Genomic DNA, 13,641 nt, shown 5'->3' on the forward strand with positions numbered 1-13,641 from the left:
CCAATCAGAGAACAGCACACGAGTGCTTAGTGTCTAGTGTTTCTCCAGTCACCAAAAAACCCAAACTTGATTAATGGAACTTTAATTGTCAGACATTGATAAGATAAAACTGTTGATAAAATATTATTAAATATTTTTGCAATTGTTGTGTTTACACTGTTTAGATATAATACATGTAATAAACTGAACATTTTCTGGAAACAAAATGGTCTTTTGATTAAATAGTACGTGATAATAAGCTCATGATTAAATAGTATGTGATAATAAGATCATCACATGGTTTGTCTGGTATCAGGACAGGTATCATGCCCCCAAGTGTCAGTATGATACAGTATGATACTGAAAAAGTATCATACTGTCAGTATCATACAGTATGAAAAACGCCTTAAAAATAGAGATGTTCCCATCAGGGTTTTATGCTGCCGATATCGATCCTGATAATCCATGAGTGACAGTGACTGATACCGATACCAATTCTGATCACATACATCAGTCAAAAGTTTTTCAAAGTGCCACTCCGATGAGCCATTTTTTGAATTAGGTTTTGCAGGACGCAAAACTTACATCACTCTCACAAAGACAGGAAGTCCCACACACGGCAGACATGCTTGTTCTGGATGCTGCACCGGGGGAAGAGCTGATTCGCTCAGGGGATCGTCAATATTGATACTGTTATGCTTTTTCACCGATATGAGCCAATACCAATCGGTGGCTGATCGATCGGGGCACCCCTACTCAAAGCTACTAATTTGAAAATGTTAAGGTTATTCGCCGATACAGGTAACATTTTTATGATGATGATGACAGCTTGATCCTGGAATAGACTAATGTCCGTTATTTCCTATGAGAAAGACTAGGTGAATCAAATAGGTGAACCAATGTCTCTGGAGAGGTCCAACTGTAATAAAATGCCATCTTATTGCTCTAAAATAAAGTGTGAGGGTGAGACAACAAAGGGGTGACTAATGAACAAAACAGTCTAGATTGTAGTTTGCAGTGGTGTAGAACTGACTACGAAGGCCAGCCGTTTGGAGGAAAAACAGCCTTGTGAATTCAGATGGTCTAGCCTTCCTCACACTTCCTGGTTGTGTCACATGGTCTCATGTTTACCCTGATGTCATGACAGAATATCTGCTTTCAATCGCGACAGTAAAGGAGCAAAGTTATAAGTTTTTTTTAATGAGGTTTTACAGTTTTACGCATTTATCTCCAGCTCTCAGCTAAACCTGATATATTGAATAGTAGTAATATTCATACCTCCTTTATTTAGTTAGTACTTTTTGGCTACTTCATTGTTATTGTTCTTGGTCATTTCTACAGCACTGATCAGCAGCAACACATAAGTTTTAAATTCATAAAAGTTAACACAGGATTTGCCAATAAAACACGTACGTGATGTACACAAACAATTACTACCTTGTTCCATTTATGTTCATAATATTAAGTGTATTGACATAACGTAGTAGTAATATCAAAGTCAAATCTCTCCATATTGTAGAAATTATTGTAGAAACTTTGAAGAATGACTACCATGATAACCAAATAAATCAATACTGATTTACTAATGATAACTGAATACTAATGATTTACAAACAAATGAATACTTATTCATTCATCAATACTTACGTTTGATTAGCTCAGCTTTGCAGCATCATGTTGACTTTTTTAAGGGCTGAAAGGAATGGCGCAAATAGGGGTTTGTAGGGGTGCACCGATTGATCGGCCACCGATCGTTATCGGCCAATATCAGTGAAAAAGGACAATATAGATATCGGCCGATATCAAACGCAGATCAGCTCCGCCCCTGCTGCAGCATCCAAAACAAGCATGTCTGCCGTGCGTGGGACTTCCTGTCTTTGTGAGAGTGATGTTAGTTTTACATCCTACAAAACACACCCAAAAAATGTCTGACCTGGGTGGCACTTTGAAAAGCTTTAAGATTGGTGTGGCATTTGGGGGTGAACACTTGGGAGGGTGTGGTGAGCAGCCATAAAGCTCCACCTAATGAAGTGGCTCATGAGTATATGTATACTAGTATTCATCCATCCATTTTCTATGTCACTTGTCCTCATAAGGGTCATGGGGTATGCTGGAGCCCATCCCAGTTGACTTTGGCCAAGAGGCACAGTTGGCAATGAAAGTGAAAAATATATTTCAAGGCAAAGCTTCAGGAAACTCACTGGAGTACCCCTGCATCGCTGCCAAACATCCAATAAGTTCAACTTCAAGGACAAAAGGCTCCTGTTGAAGCAGCCAACTTGATGTGCTTCACTGGATTACAAAACAAGCCAACTGGTTTAATCTGCTCGGTGTTGTTGGGCTGCTGAACCAATTCATCCTGAGCCATTTCAAGGGCTCGGAAGCACAAAAAAACCCAATGAATGAAGGAAGGAAGTTCATGGCAACAAATACGTGCAGAAGAGAGCGTCTAGTTGTCAAGCTTATTAAAATATAACCCCAAATCTTGCAATCTTCAATGGATTTTGAAAAGTGGGGGGTCAATTGTGCAAACATGAATGCTAGCTAACAGTGTTTACTGTGATTGCAGCAATTGCCAATGATGTCAGCAGTCATTCGCTACCTGAAGCACTTTCCATCTGTTGTTGAGGTGTTCCAGAGCGCGAGCATTCTCCATGGACAAATGGACATCGGAAATAGCCAGCTGGTGGGCCAAGTCATTCACGTGCTTCATGCCCTCTTTCACCTGCGTTATCTCCTGCTTAAAAAGCTTGCAGGAGCACAAAGGGCAGACAACAGAGGAGAGACAGATGTAACTGGAAGGAGGGATACATGATTAAGTTCAAATATTTTGGAGGCAGATAAAACCAAAGAATCAATCAGGTGAGCCTAATTTTAATTTTGAATGCACATGTCCAAAATGTTCAATGCTTAACGCACTTGACACACAACTTGCTGTTCTCTAATGTCCCAAACATCCCAAACTTTTTGTTAGTAGTATACTTTGAAAGAGTGAGGTTGTCGAGAGCAGAGCAAAGAGATGGCACTTCCCATGCATCAAATTTTCTCTTACTTATCTGCCATTGCAGCATGCCTTTTGCTGCCATTTTAACACTAGTCCATGTACCGTTCACATTTGAGCTCAGCAATTGAACCACAAGGTGCAGTTGCAAGCAAGACTGGCGTCGCTCAGGAAATGCTTGCACCCCAGAGTTCACACTTGACACACACAGAGTTTGTAACCACCAAACCAAACATGACAAGTGTGAATGCACCCAAAAACCAGTATGAACGCGAAGCAAACTACACAAAAGCTCCCAGGGAGTATTTTTATTCATGTAACATGTGAGTATACTGCATGGGCACCAGTACTTAAAGATATTATCTGTGAACCAGGCCAGACTGCACACCTCTACCAATAGAAGCCAGAGTGGATAAAGAGCCTATGTGTGCATATTCATTTATTACATTTATTACTCCCTGTTATTTTTTTGCTCTGTCAGCTGTTTGGAGCACATTTCAGCTTTTAATGTGAATTTTGAGAACAGACTGGATTGCATGAAACTTTATACATTCGGTTAGACGTATTTAAATGACCGTGGCTGCAGTCATAACTGCCATAACAGTTTCTGATCTTCTGCAAAGATATTCTACAAAATTTTGGAGTGTTCCTGAGGGATCCAATCAGAGGTCAGTGGTGCTGGAAAGTACCTGAGAGTACTTTCTACAACACAAAATGGGTGTTCCAAACTGTTACCACAAAGTTAGAATGACAGAACTGTCCAAAAGGTCTGAAAACTACAATTAGGGAAGCTTGGTTTAATTGAATGGCAATTTAATTTATAAAGATGAAATAATAATTCATTAAGTAGACAAGAGAGCAACAGATTAACTGCAATTGATAATGATTAACTCATGGAACTCTTCTTATGAGCAGGCATTTTTTGCTTATTATGCTTTTCCCCTTTTCTGACCTATAAATGGTGTTACAATGCTGTATTCTCGTGTTCAACGATGCCAATGCATCAAATAATTGGGTTAACGAGAACCTTGAAACAGTTTCGGATGGTTCTGCACACTGTGTTTCACAGAGTTTTTTTTTCAACACCAAGTTCTGCTGACCTCACTGCAACCTGGACTTCCTTATATGGGCATAAATGGCCTGCACTCAGTAAACTTCAACCGACTTATCTGAAAGTAAAGTGCTTGGGAGTGTGACCAATCACAGCTGAGAGGGCTCGGGTTATCGTAGCTGATCCAGAACTCAATACAAAGTCCTGAAAATGAGCATAATAGAGTCCTCTTTAATCGCTTAATCGAGCAACACTCTCCCCCACGGAGGGGCTGAATGAAGCGCTGGCTGTGACAGACGTCTACACTGCCTATAATGAACAGTGGCACAAAATGATAGGCGGCAGTGACTACTCCTCAATGACGAAGCCCAATGACCCCGACCACTTGTATAATAACATCCACTCTTGACAAGGACTCGAACCCCTGCCATGGTGCTGCTGTTTTCAATTTCACGTCCTTATCATCTGCTAATGCATATGCATTGGAAGGCAAGCAGCACATGGGTCAGTTATTCATGGACAACATACTGCTGCTGTGTTTTGATAGATTAAAAACACTTGTGTGTCTGATGTTTGCTTTCGGATGATACAGGGACTAATTTAGGATTCAAGTTAAAGGTGCATTAAAGAGGTAAACATAAAGAAGACAAGCGTGGTGTGTGTGTCTACCTTGGTGGCATCGATGTGGTCCTGCAGGGAGTCTATGAAGAGGTCACCCACTGGCTCCCAGGCATCTCTCACCCCCTCGGCCTGCTCCAGAGCCACCGCAAGCTCCTCCATTGCCGCCTGGATCTGAAGGAGACGCTCCAAAGTCCTCTCCATGTGTCTAGTAAATTTGGAAACAATGGAAATCATGACCACCTCATGCTGTTCAGGTAAACAACCGACTCGTGAGGGTTTGAACTCCAACTTCAAAGCTGTTGGGCATATTTGACTGAAGATTTGGGTTGAAATAGAAATTGCACGACTTTTCAGTAAAACTCTGCATATAATCCATAATAATCCATAATAAAAGTGTAATAAGTGTAATAAAAGTGTGTGCACACGCCAAAGCTGAAAATGGCATACAACAAAAAAATATTCTGATTTATAAAAGTGTGCATACACACACGTGGATGCAATTCACCCTTAATAAATCACACTCCACCTGAAAGATTGCGCAGGTGGATGCACCCCTCATTCCATCCTCGACCTACCAGCATGTTACCATGAATGGTCAATGCAAAGTACCTCATGAATACTGTGGCAATATTTAATGAGCCTTAATTGCATTGTGCCGGGTTCTTCACCAAAACTGAAGTGGAAATCTTAACTGGAGAACTGGAAGCACAGCGTCAGTGGAACGAAGCGCACCATGGTAAAAAAAAAAAATTTTTTTGTACATTTTTAGATGAATATCAGCTCATGAAAATCAGTTTCATTTAAAGGTGGAAGCAATGACTCAAAATAAGGATGACATAATGTTGAAAATTAACTGCTGTGATTCCAAACAGTTGAAACATATTCAACTTCTCCTGTTAATATGCTCCTGTGCAATACTATGTGTATATTTTGGATATCTTGTATATATCTTGTTACATTGTCTTTTATACTCTACTTTTATATACTTTTTTTTTAACTTGACTACTGCACTGAAAGGAGAAGCTCTCCAATCTCGGTGTACATCTTGTATAATGACAAGAAAGGCCATTGCATTCCATAACATTAACATAATTAAAACATGAGCTTTCTACCGTATGATTTCACTTCACACTTAAAATGTGCATCGCCTTTATGCCATGTCTTCAAAAGGTGGTACCTTTGTAGTTGGTGGTTTTCACTCAGCAGGGACCTTGACGGTGCAAGAGAGTTTGCCCAAAAGTGTATGTGTGTTTTGTGGACTTGGAGAAGGCATTTCACTGTGTTCCTCAAGGAATTCTGTGGGGAGTACTCGGGAATATGGAGTACTGGGCCACCCAATTCCAATGAGGGTTGGACTCTGCCAGGGCAGCCCTTCTATTCATTACTATTATGAACAGAATTTCAAGGTGCAATCAGGGCTTTGAGGGGTTCCTGTTTGGTGGCTGCAGGATTGGGTCTCTGCTTTTTGCAGATGACATGCTCCTTCTGGCTTCATCTCGCTGTGACATTCAACTCTCACTGGATTGGTTTGCAGCCAAATGTTAAGCGGCTGGGATGAGAATCACCACTCCAAGTCCGAGTCCAGGCTTCTCACTTGGAAAAGGGTGGAGTGCCATCTCCGGGTCAAGGATGAGCTCCTGCACCAAGTGGAGGAGTTTTAAGGACCTGGGTCTTGTTCACGAGTGAGGGAGGGATAAAACACAAGATCAACAGGCGGATTGGCGCAGGGTCTGCATATGCAGACTCTGCATCGCTCCATTCCGGAAGAGGGAGAGGCAAAGCTCTGAATTTACCCAAAAATCTATGTTCCTCCTCTCAGCTATGGTCATGAGCTTTGGGTAGACCAAAAGAACAAGGTCGCGGGTACAAGCGGCCAAAATGAGTTTTCTCTCTAGGGTGGCTGGGCTCCCAGGGATGGGGTGAGAAGCACTGTCAACTGGAAGACACTCAGAGTAGATGAGGTGGCTTGGGAATCTGGTCAAGATGCTTCCCGGATGTTTCCCTAGGGAAGTGGTCAGGGCACATCCTCGAGGAAGACCCAGAGCGTTGGAGAGACTATGTCTCTCAACTGGCCTGAGAACACCTCTGGGTCCACAAGGAGGAGCTGGGTGAAGTAGTTGGGAAAAGGGAAGTCTGGGCTTCCCTGCTCCTTCTGCTGCCACTATGACCTGACCTCGAATAAGCAGAAGAAGATAGATGCAGATACATAGATGCAGATGACAAAAAACCCTAATCTTCTTTTGGCAACAATGTTCCCAATTCCCATTCTGATAGAAGGCAGTACAAAGAAGAAATCCAGATAAATATAGTTTAGAAACCATAAATGCTAGAATTATAGCTGCGTTACATTAAAGCAGGCAATGATCGTAGAGAGCCTATTTCAAAACTCATTATAAATAACAATTTCCTTCATTAATGATTTGGCCTGCATGGAAAGAGGAAAGGAAACTTGGTCTCTTCAATAGTAATTTATTAGAAGCATATTGCATAACATAGCAGCAGCAGGGCCAATATTGTAATAGCACTAAAGAGCTAAATGGCCAGGATTAATGTCGGAGTGTACACGCACAAGTCTCCTACCCACCACTGAGTAGTGGATGCAGGGCAGGTAAAGCCTACCATTGATGACAACCATCGATGTATAACGTCAGACTTTTCTGACTTCTTTATTGACCAAGTGACTGCACCCAAATACTGGAATTAAAATGGGAATACCTCAGAGTACCTCAGTTTTCATTATTAATTTGTTACAAAAGGTCAGACGAAAAAAGAAAAAGTATGAAAACTGAAGCAATTGTTCCCATTGGAAATAATGTAAATGTAATGGTAATGGTAATGGTAATGGTTTAATTTCATTTGAACATGCATCAGATTCCAATTGAGTGCATCCCATAATCAGTTCCCAGTTCCACATGTCCAAAAGGAGTAGGAAGAAGCAAAGCTTATTAAATCCTACCCCTCCATCTGGTACTTTTACAATCAGTAACTGTTACATTTGTTCACTTCCTGCTTTCCATAATACAGTTTAAGGTTGTTTTTTTTTTAATAATGTACCTCGTACCGAAGTACTCTGTGATATGAGCATCCAATGCCATAATGGGTACCATAGTGCGTGTCAATATAGTGATATATATAGCACATCATGACTGGTTCAAGACTCTTCATCCTTGTATTTAGCAAACATCAACTGCTTGTATTGTTTCTTGAATTGGCTCATCGTTGTGCATTGTTTGATTTCCTTACTCAATCCATTCCATAGTTTGATTCCACATACTGAAATGCTATGGCTAGCATAACATAGTCGTAGCATAGAAGTGTTTGCTATGTGATTTAAATGTGATTGAAAGAAAAGTCTGATTAACCAATTTCAAAAAGTTGATCCAATATGAATGAGATTAATCAGAATGACTGCGGCAAACAGATGGTTTCTCTGCATGCTCCGCCCCCACCGGATGCAAAAGTCAGAAGTGCGGGAAAAGCATCACAAACTGTGACGGGGCTCTGTCATCAAGAAGGAGCTGAAAGACGTTAGTGTCCTGATTGAAGGTGTGGAGGTTCTGGAGGTTCTGGAGGTTCTGGAGGTTGAAGGTGATTTGGGGATCAATGGACTCAGTTATGTGAAATAAATAACTCACCTCTCCCTTCTAGATTTAATAATTCTGTAAGTTGGTTACACCTGTGCTGTCATTCGCCTGGACTCTCAATATGTACTGTTTATACACATTTCTATAACAAAAATATTGAAATTGTGTTATGTTGAACAAAAATATATATTACTGAACAATTCATTTCCCATATGTATGACTTTTACCCTGAATCAGGCATCAAATTAAATTTAGGCTTGTCAAATAGTACAAAAAGTAGCACTTTTGTACTAATAGTCACACAGTACTATTAGTGCTATCTGTGCTCTTAGTAACTTTGCCATTAAATTAACAGTTTTGCAATGGTCTTGGTTCATATTCTGCTGGCTGTTGAAAACGTTAAATGAGTAAATAAATAAATACGTCGCAAAAAATTTGTACTTATAATATTTATAAACACCCCTATACTTATCTTTATAATAAAAGAAAAATGCAGACGCAGCAGCGCCACGACACAGCGGCAGCAGTCCCATGCAGCCCACCACCAACGCTTCAGAAAATCCCTGGGGAAACCCTGAATTGGGTTGTATAGAAATAGCACAGGATGGGGGTGTCTGTGTGCATCCCGCTGCCATATGCAACAATCACATTTTCAGTAAAGGTAAAGGTCACCATAAATGTTAATTTATCCCTTTCATTGATCATTTATATGGTAATGGTTTACTTCATATCCAACCTGCATACAGGTTACTTTGGAACACATCTCGACGAACTTGTCAAACCATCGGAATGGCAGGATGTCATTCCTCAATATAACAGTCTGACTCATCTTAGAAAGAACACTAAAATCATCACACACCAACCCAACATTCAAAGGAAGGAAAGAAATATACAAAACAATAGAATATACAATAGATATGAATGTACAATTAGAATAAAAATATTTGTTGTCATGGCTTCCCATCATCCATTGCTAGGGAGGGCGCATCCGCTGGGGGACAGCTGAATTAATCATTGCACAGCCCCAGCAGCCATAGACAATGAACTTTTTTTTTTTTTTTTGTAAACCTGTATTGGTACTTCTGAGGCAAAGTTTTCATCCAAAACCAAATTACATGTAAATCAGGCTTTTGAAAAACGAGGTTTGACTGTATTCTTTCCAACCAAACTCAACTATACAGTGATGCAAAACAGACCAGACCTGTGTCGATCCACGCAGCGTGCAGTCAACTTCTCCCACAGATCGCTAGCCACATTGGCTTGCTTCCACACAGAGCGGCTCACGTTCAAGATCCGGCGGCGGGGCGACAACTCTACAGAGAAATGCAGAAGATCAGAAGTGGTCTGGACACGGCGGGCAGAGAGGGGATAAGAGGAGGGAACTGAATCAGCTAGCATTTTTACAGCGTTTTGATCTAGATTTAGACCCCTTGACTAAATTGTGTAATAAGCAACCAAAGATCAGATTGGCTTTTATCAAGTGTATCCGTTTATGCACTACCTGCATGTACCACTATTTTCAAACACTAAAGCTGTCAGTGGAGCAGACCTTTGCCCTCAGCCAGGGTCTCCTCCGGTTCCTGGAATGGATGCTGAGCCAGGAAGGACTGGGCGGCCTCCAAGACTGAGTAGATGAACGGCCCTCGAGACTTGACATCCTCCATGAAAGCCTGGTGAGAGAAACAAAAGAAGGGAAGTGTGTATAAAAAATAATCATAGAACTATGTCTCAAATGCCCCCTCCTCTGAGAGAGACAAACCAAGGATTTGCTTCTGAAAGACCCTTATGAATTGATCAGCTGATGCAAAAAAAAAAAAAAGAAAAAAGTCCTTCACAGGCTGGCATACAGACAGCACAGACAACCACTACCCTAATCATTCACAGTGACTAAAAGCCTGAGTGTGTTTGGCTTTCCATGATCAGTAATTCAAACAAGTTTCTGTCAGCCATCTGTTACAGTATTTCATGTACTTCCAGCCAGTCAATGATAGCGATGCATCACCAACAACCACCCGAGGAGGGGAAAAACACATTTTAATCCTACAGGTAGTACACTGTTAAGCAGCTAAGTGGGTTGCAGCACATATGACGGATACTGCATATGTCTTCCTTCTGCCTTCCAGTGCAGCAAACGATAAAGTTGTGGCTCATTTGCTACTGGGTGCCAAAGAAAGAACACTTTTGATGTGTGATAAATTATGCTGGAGGGCTAGTTTTAAAAGGGGGAAGTGAAACCCAAAGACTCTAATGAGGTTTTCCAAACTGTGATGATCCAGCTCTGTAAAACAGGTGGTGACTATCCAATGAAAAAGGCTTTGGAGAACACTTGGCCACAAGGACTGCAGTCATTTTATCAAAACAAATATGAAAAACTATGTGCTGACACTGTAGAATCCCATCTGAGAATTCACTGGGTATGGATGCAATTGACGGGTGAAATCGAGATTCATCACAATGCGTTTGTGGGTATCGGTAAAATCCGATGCAAGTGCCGTTTTATTCATGTTCAACTTCACCCCATATGCTGTTCCCCAAGTGCAATGAATGCACCATCATTATTTCACGTTTTGTGTTGAATATGGACGGAAGTCGTGAGGCACATACAACAACTAGTTTAAACAGCATGGACGTTCGCACGCAAGCAGCAGCGAGGACGTTTCTATATTTAACCCCCCCGCAACGTTTAAATGGTATGTTTGGAAACACTACGGATTCTCAAGGAACGGCGGAAAGCTCAACAAAACGTTCGTCATTTGAAAAGAATGCCGCCTTAAGAAGCCGCACAACGGCAGCACGACAAACATGCAGACCCCCTTAAAAAGGGAACACCACAACACGGACAAGTCTACCGCTGCCCCCCTGTCTAGTTCCTTGTTGGACACCGGGGAAGAACCAAGCAAATCAGGTCAGAGCAAGTGGATCTTCCCCTGATTTCAAAATTGGCCAGGAGCTATTCGTCCGTCCCTGCAACAAGTGTCCCCCCCAAACGAGTGTTCAGCACAGCAGATGACATTAGAGCAGCACAGCAGTTGGCTTCTTCCTGAATTTGGAAACAATTTTAAAAGGGTAGAAGTTGTTTTACACTTTCTGCTAAAAAAAAGACAAACAGCACTTGAGTTGAATTTACTGCCAAGGAATAAAGCCAAATCCTTTTTGTAGGACCATACTGAATTCCATTTTTTTCCCTTTGCTTATTTGCATCATGTTTTTTTTTGTGTGTGTCCCGTCCAGCCATTGGGGCAGATAGTATTGTTGATCTAAATGCCCTTACATGCTAAACAGATTTGCTCTGTCAGGAAAGGTGTAAGCTCCCCTGTATTATGAAATTTTGTTTGCCGTTATTTGATGTTTTTGTTCTGCGAATTTGGAGCGGCCGGACCGGAGCAAGAAGAAACACAGACAAGAAGAAGAAGAGAAACTGGGGTGGGGAGAAAGAGACAAAAACAGCAGCAACAAGAATTCCCATAACAACAACAGTGACAAACAGGACTGCATGAGTTAAATGTCAATGATGGCTAAGGGTCACAATGGAGATGATATCAGTGAAATGAAACAGTCCAACTTACCAGTAGCAATAGTAACAATGAAGACATGAACCGTGATAGTAAACACAATTACAGCCATACAGTTACAGTAATTCAAATCTCACTGCTACACATCATTATTACTGTAATAATAGCATACCAATAGCATATAGACATCAGGGATAAGATGGTAGATTGTGTAGAGAGGCACCCATGTGCTGTGAGTGCCCATATGGAGGTGTGTTGTGTATGTGAATGCGAGTGTGTGAATGTGTAATTGTCACTGAGAATGACAAAAGGAGAGAGACTGCCTTCTACCACCCAGCAAACCCCGCCCCGCGCAGCCAGGTCAAGCCCCCACCGCCAGAGATCCTTGGGTGTGGGCAAAGCCAGGGCCGACTCCCCAAGACCCACCCCCGAAGCATCTTCCCGAAGAGACCAGCAAGAGGCCATGGAGGAGCAATCCCAACCAGCAACAGGGCGCCAGCAGGCCGAAGGAGAGCCGCACTCCCGAGACCAGCGGGAGACCATACCCCACTAGGGCAGAAGGGCATCGATGGCCACACACCTGCGGGCACAAGGGCACCCCCGCCAACCGGAAGGGAGCCCGTCCACGGCCGGAGGCACTGCCCCCGGCCCCCCACACACCCCTAGGAAGCGGAACCCGGCCCACCCCAGGTAACCCCAGGCCTGACCACCGAGGGTCAAACAGGAGGACGTTAATTGTGCATCAAAACAAATGCTTCCGTGAACGCATCATGAACCTGTGAACAGCCCTGTTCTTTATACACTGGAAGTAGAACATAGGGTGGTTTCAGCGAAAACACCTGACTTTGACCAAAAAAACAGTGAAAATGAGCTATTTAGTGAAACCTCAAACATCTGAACAGTTGTTTACTTCTATGAAACAACAAAAACAACACAGGAAAGATTTTAATGACAAAATAACTACATTGATTCACAGATTTACAACATAACACAAAATAATCATCTATTTACGAATGTTTGCATGTGTTTGAACTATTTACAGATGTGTGTGCGAGTGTGTGCCACCTATAGATGAACAACAACGGCTTCACTGTCACCCCTATCCTTCTCGATAGCGACAGATCCACAGCCAGACAAACTCTGTGCCAGTGTAAGCTGCCGTTTTGTCTCTGCTGGATTCATAACCATTTCCCTTTGTCAGCGCACATTTCAGCAACTTCCGTCTTCATATCCAAGCTGTTGTTGCTGATCAGAGGAATACAGAACTGTTGCCAGTATGCAGCTGGACGAGCCGACAATCTTGCTGAATCCCTCCGTCTTTTCAACGTTACTTGGTTGTGTGGAAGAGTCAGAACGTGATTGCTATTAGCCTATTCCCACTACAATTAGTGGCGATACCCGAGTTTTTTTACACACTGGTTGGCACACTGGTAGTCACGCAAAACACATTACACCTTACACGTTACCAATGCTGTAGACACTAAAATGCAAAAGCTACTGATCATTGATAGACGTCTTGAAGTAACCTCTTTTCTTGAGAAACATTGCACTGTCCAGTCTGTACTTCCAGATCAGATTCGGAATCCAACACATATGGCTGTATGTTAAGGGTCGACATTTTAAAAAGATGCACTGACATTTATTATCAACTCCTATTCCGTTCGCAGCTAGTGGGACAAACCAGAAGTCCTTTTAAGTACTCGCGATCGTGACCAACCACAGCAAAGTAGGCATGCCTGGAGGACGGCCGTGGGTGGAATACATTAAAACAGACCATTTTCACGGGAACCACAAAATCCAAAGAGATACAGCTGAATAGGTGCAGATTCTGGAAGAACTATAAAGCTTTATGTGCTGGTTAGCGTGGGTAGCTGCTCAAAAGGAGTACAGAAC

The 13,641-nt window shown here is 42.1% G+C and overlaps 1 protein-coding gene across 6 annotated transcripts in view; it reads right to left on the reverse strand.

Annotated features, from left to right (window-relative positions):
* Positions 1 to 13,641, reverse strand: part of drp2 (dystrophin related protein 2) — a 225,584-nt gene that overhangs the window by 69,485 nt on the left and 142,458 nt on the right. For all 6 annotated transcript variants that reach the window (XM_058076029.1, XM_058076030.1, XM_058076031.1 and 3 more), the window contains 4 exons: positions 9,786 to 9,906; positions 9,438 to 9,549; positions 4,701 to 4,857; positions 2,582 to 2,728 (listed from right to left, as the gene is read on the reverse strand). In XM_058076029.1, coding sequence (XP_057932012.1) covers positions 2,582 to 2,728; positions 4,701 to 4,857; positions 9,438 to 9,549; positions 9,786 to 9,906 — 537 coding nt within the window. The remainder of the gene's footprint in view (positions 1 to 2,581; positions 2,729 to 4,700; positions 4,858 to 9,437; positions 9,550 to 9,785; positions 9,907 to 13,641) is intronic.

The sequence above is a fragment of the Doryrhamphus excisus genome, chromosome 6, assembly GCF_030265055.1.
Source record: "Doryrhamphus excisus isolate RoL2022-K1 chromosome 6, RoL_Dexc_1.0, whole genome shotgun sequence".
Lineage (NCBI taxonomy): Eukaryota > Metazoa > Chordata > Actinopteri > Syngnathiformes > Syngnathidae > Doryrhamphus > Doryrhamphus excisus.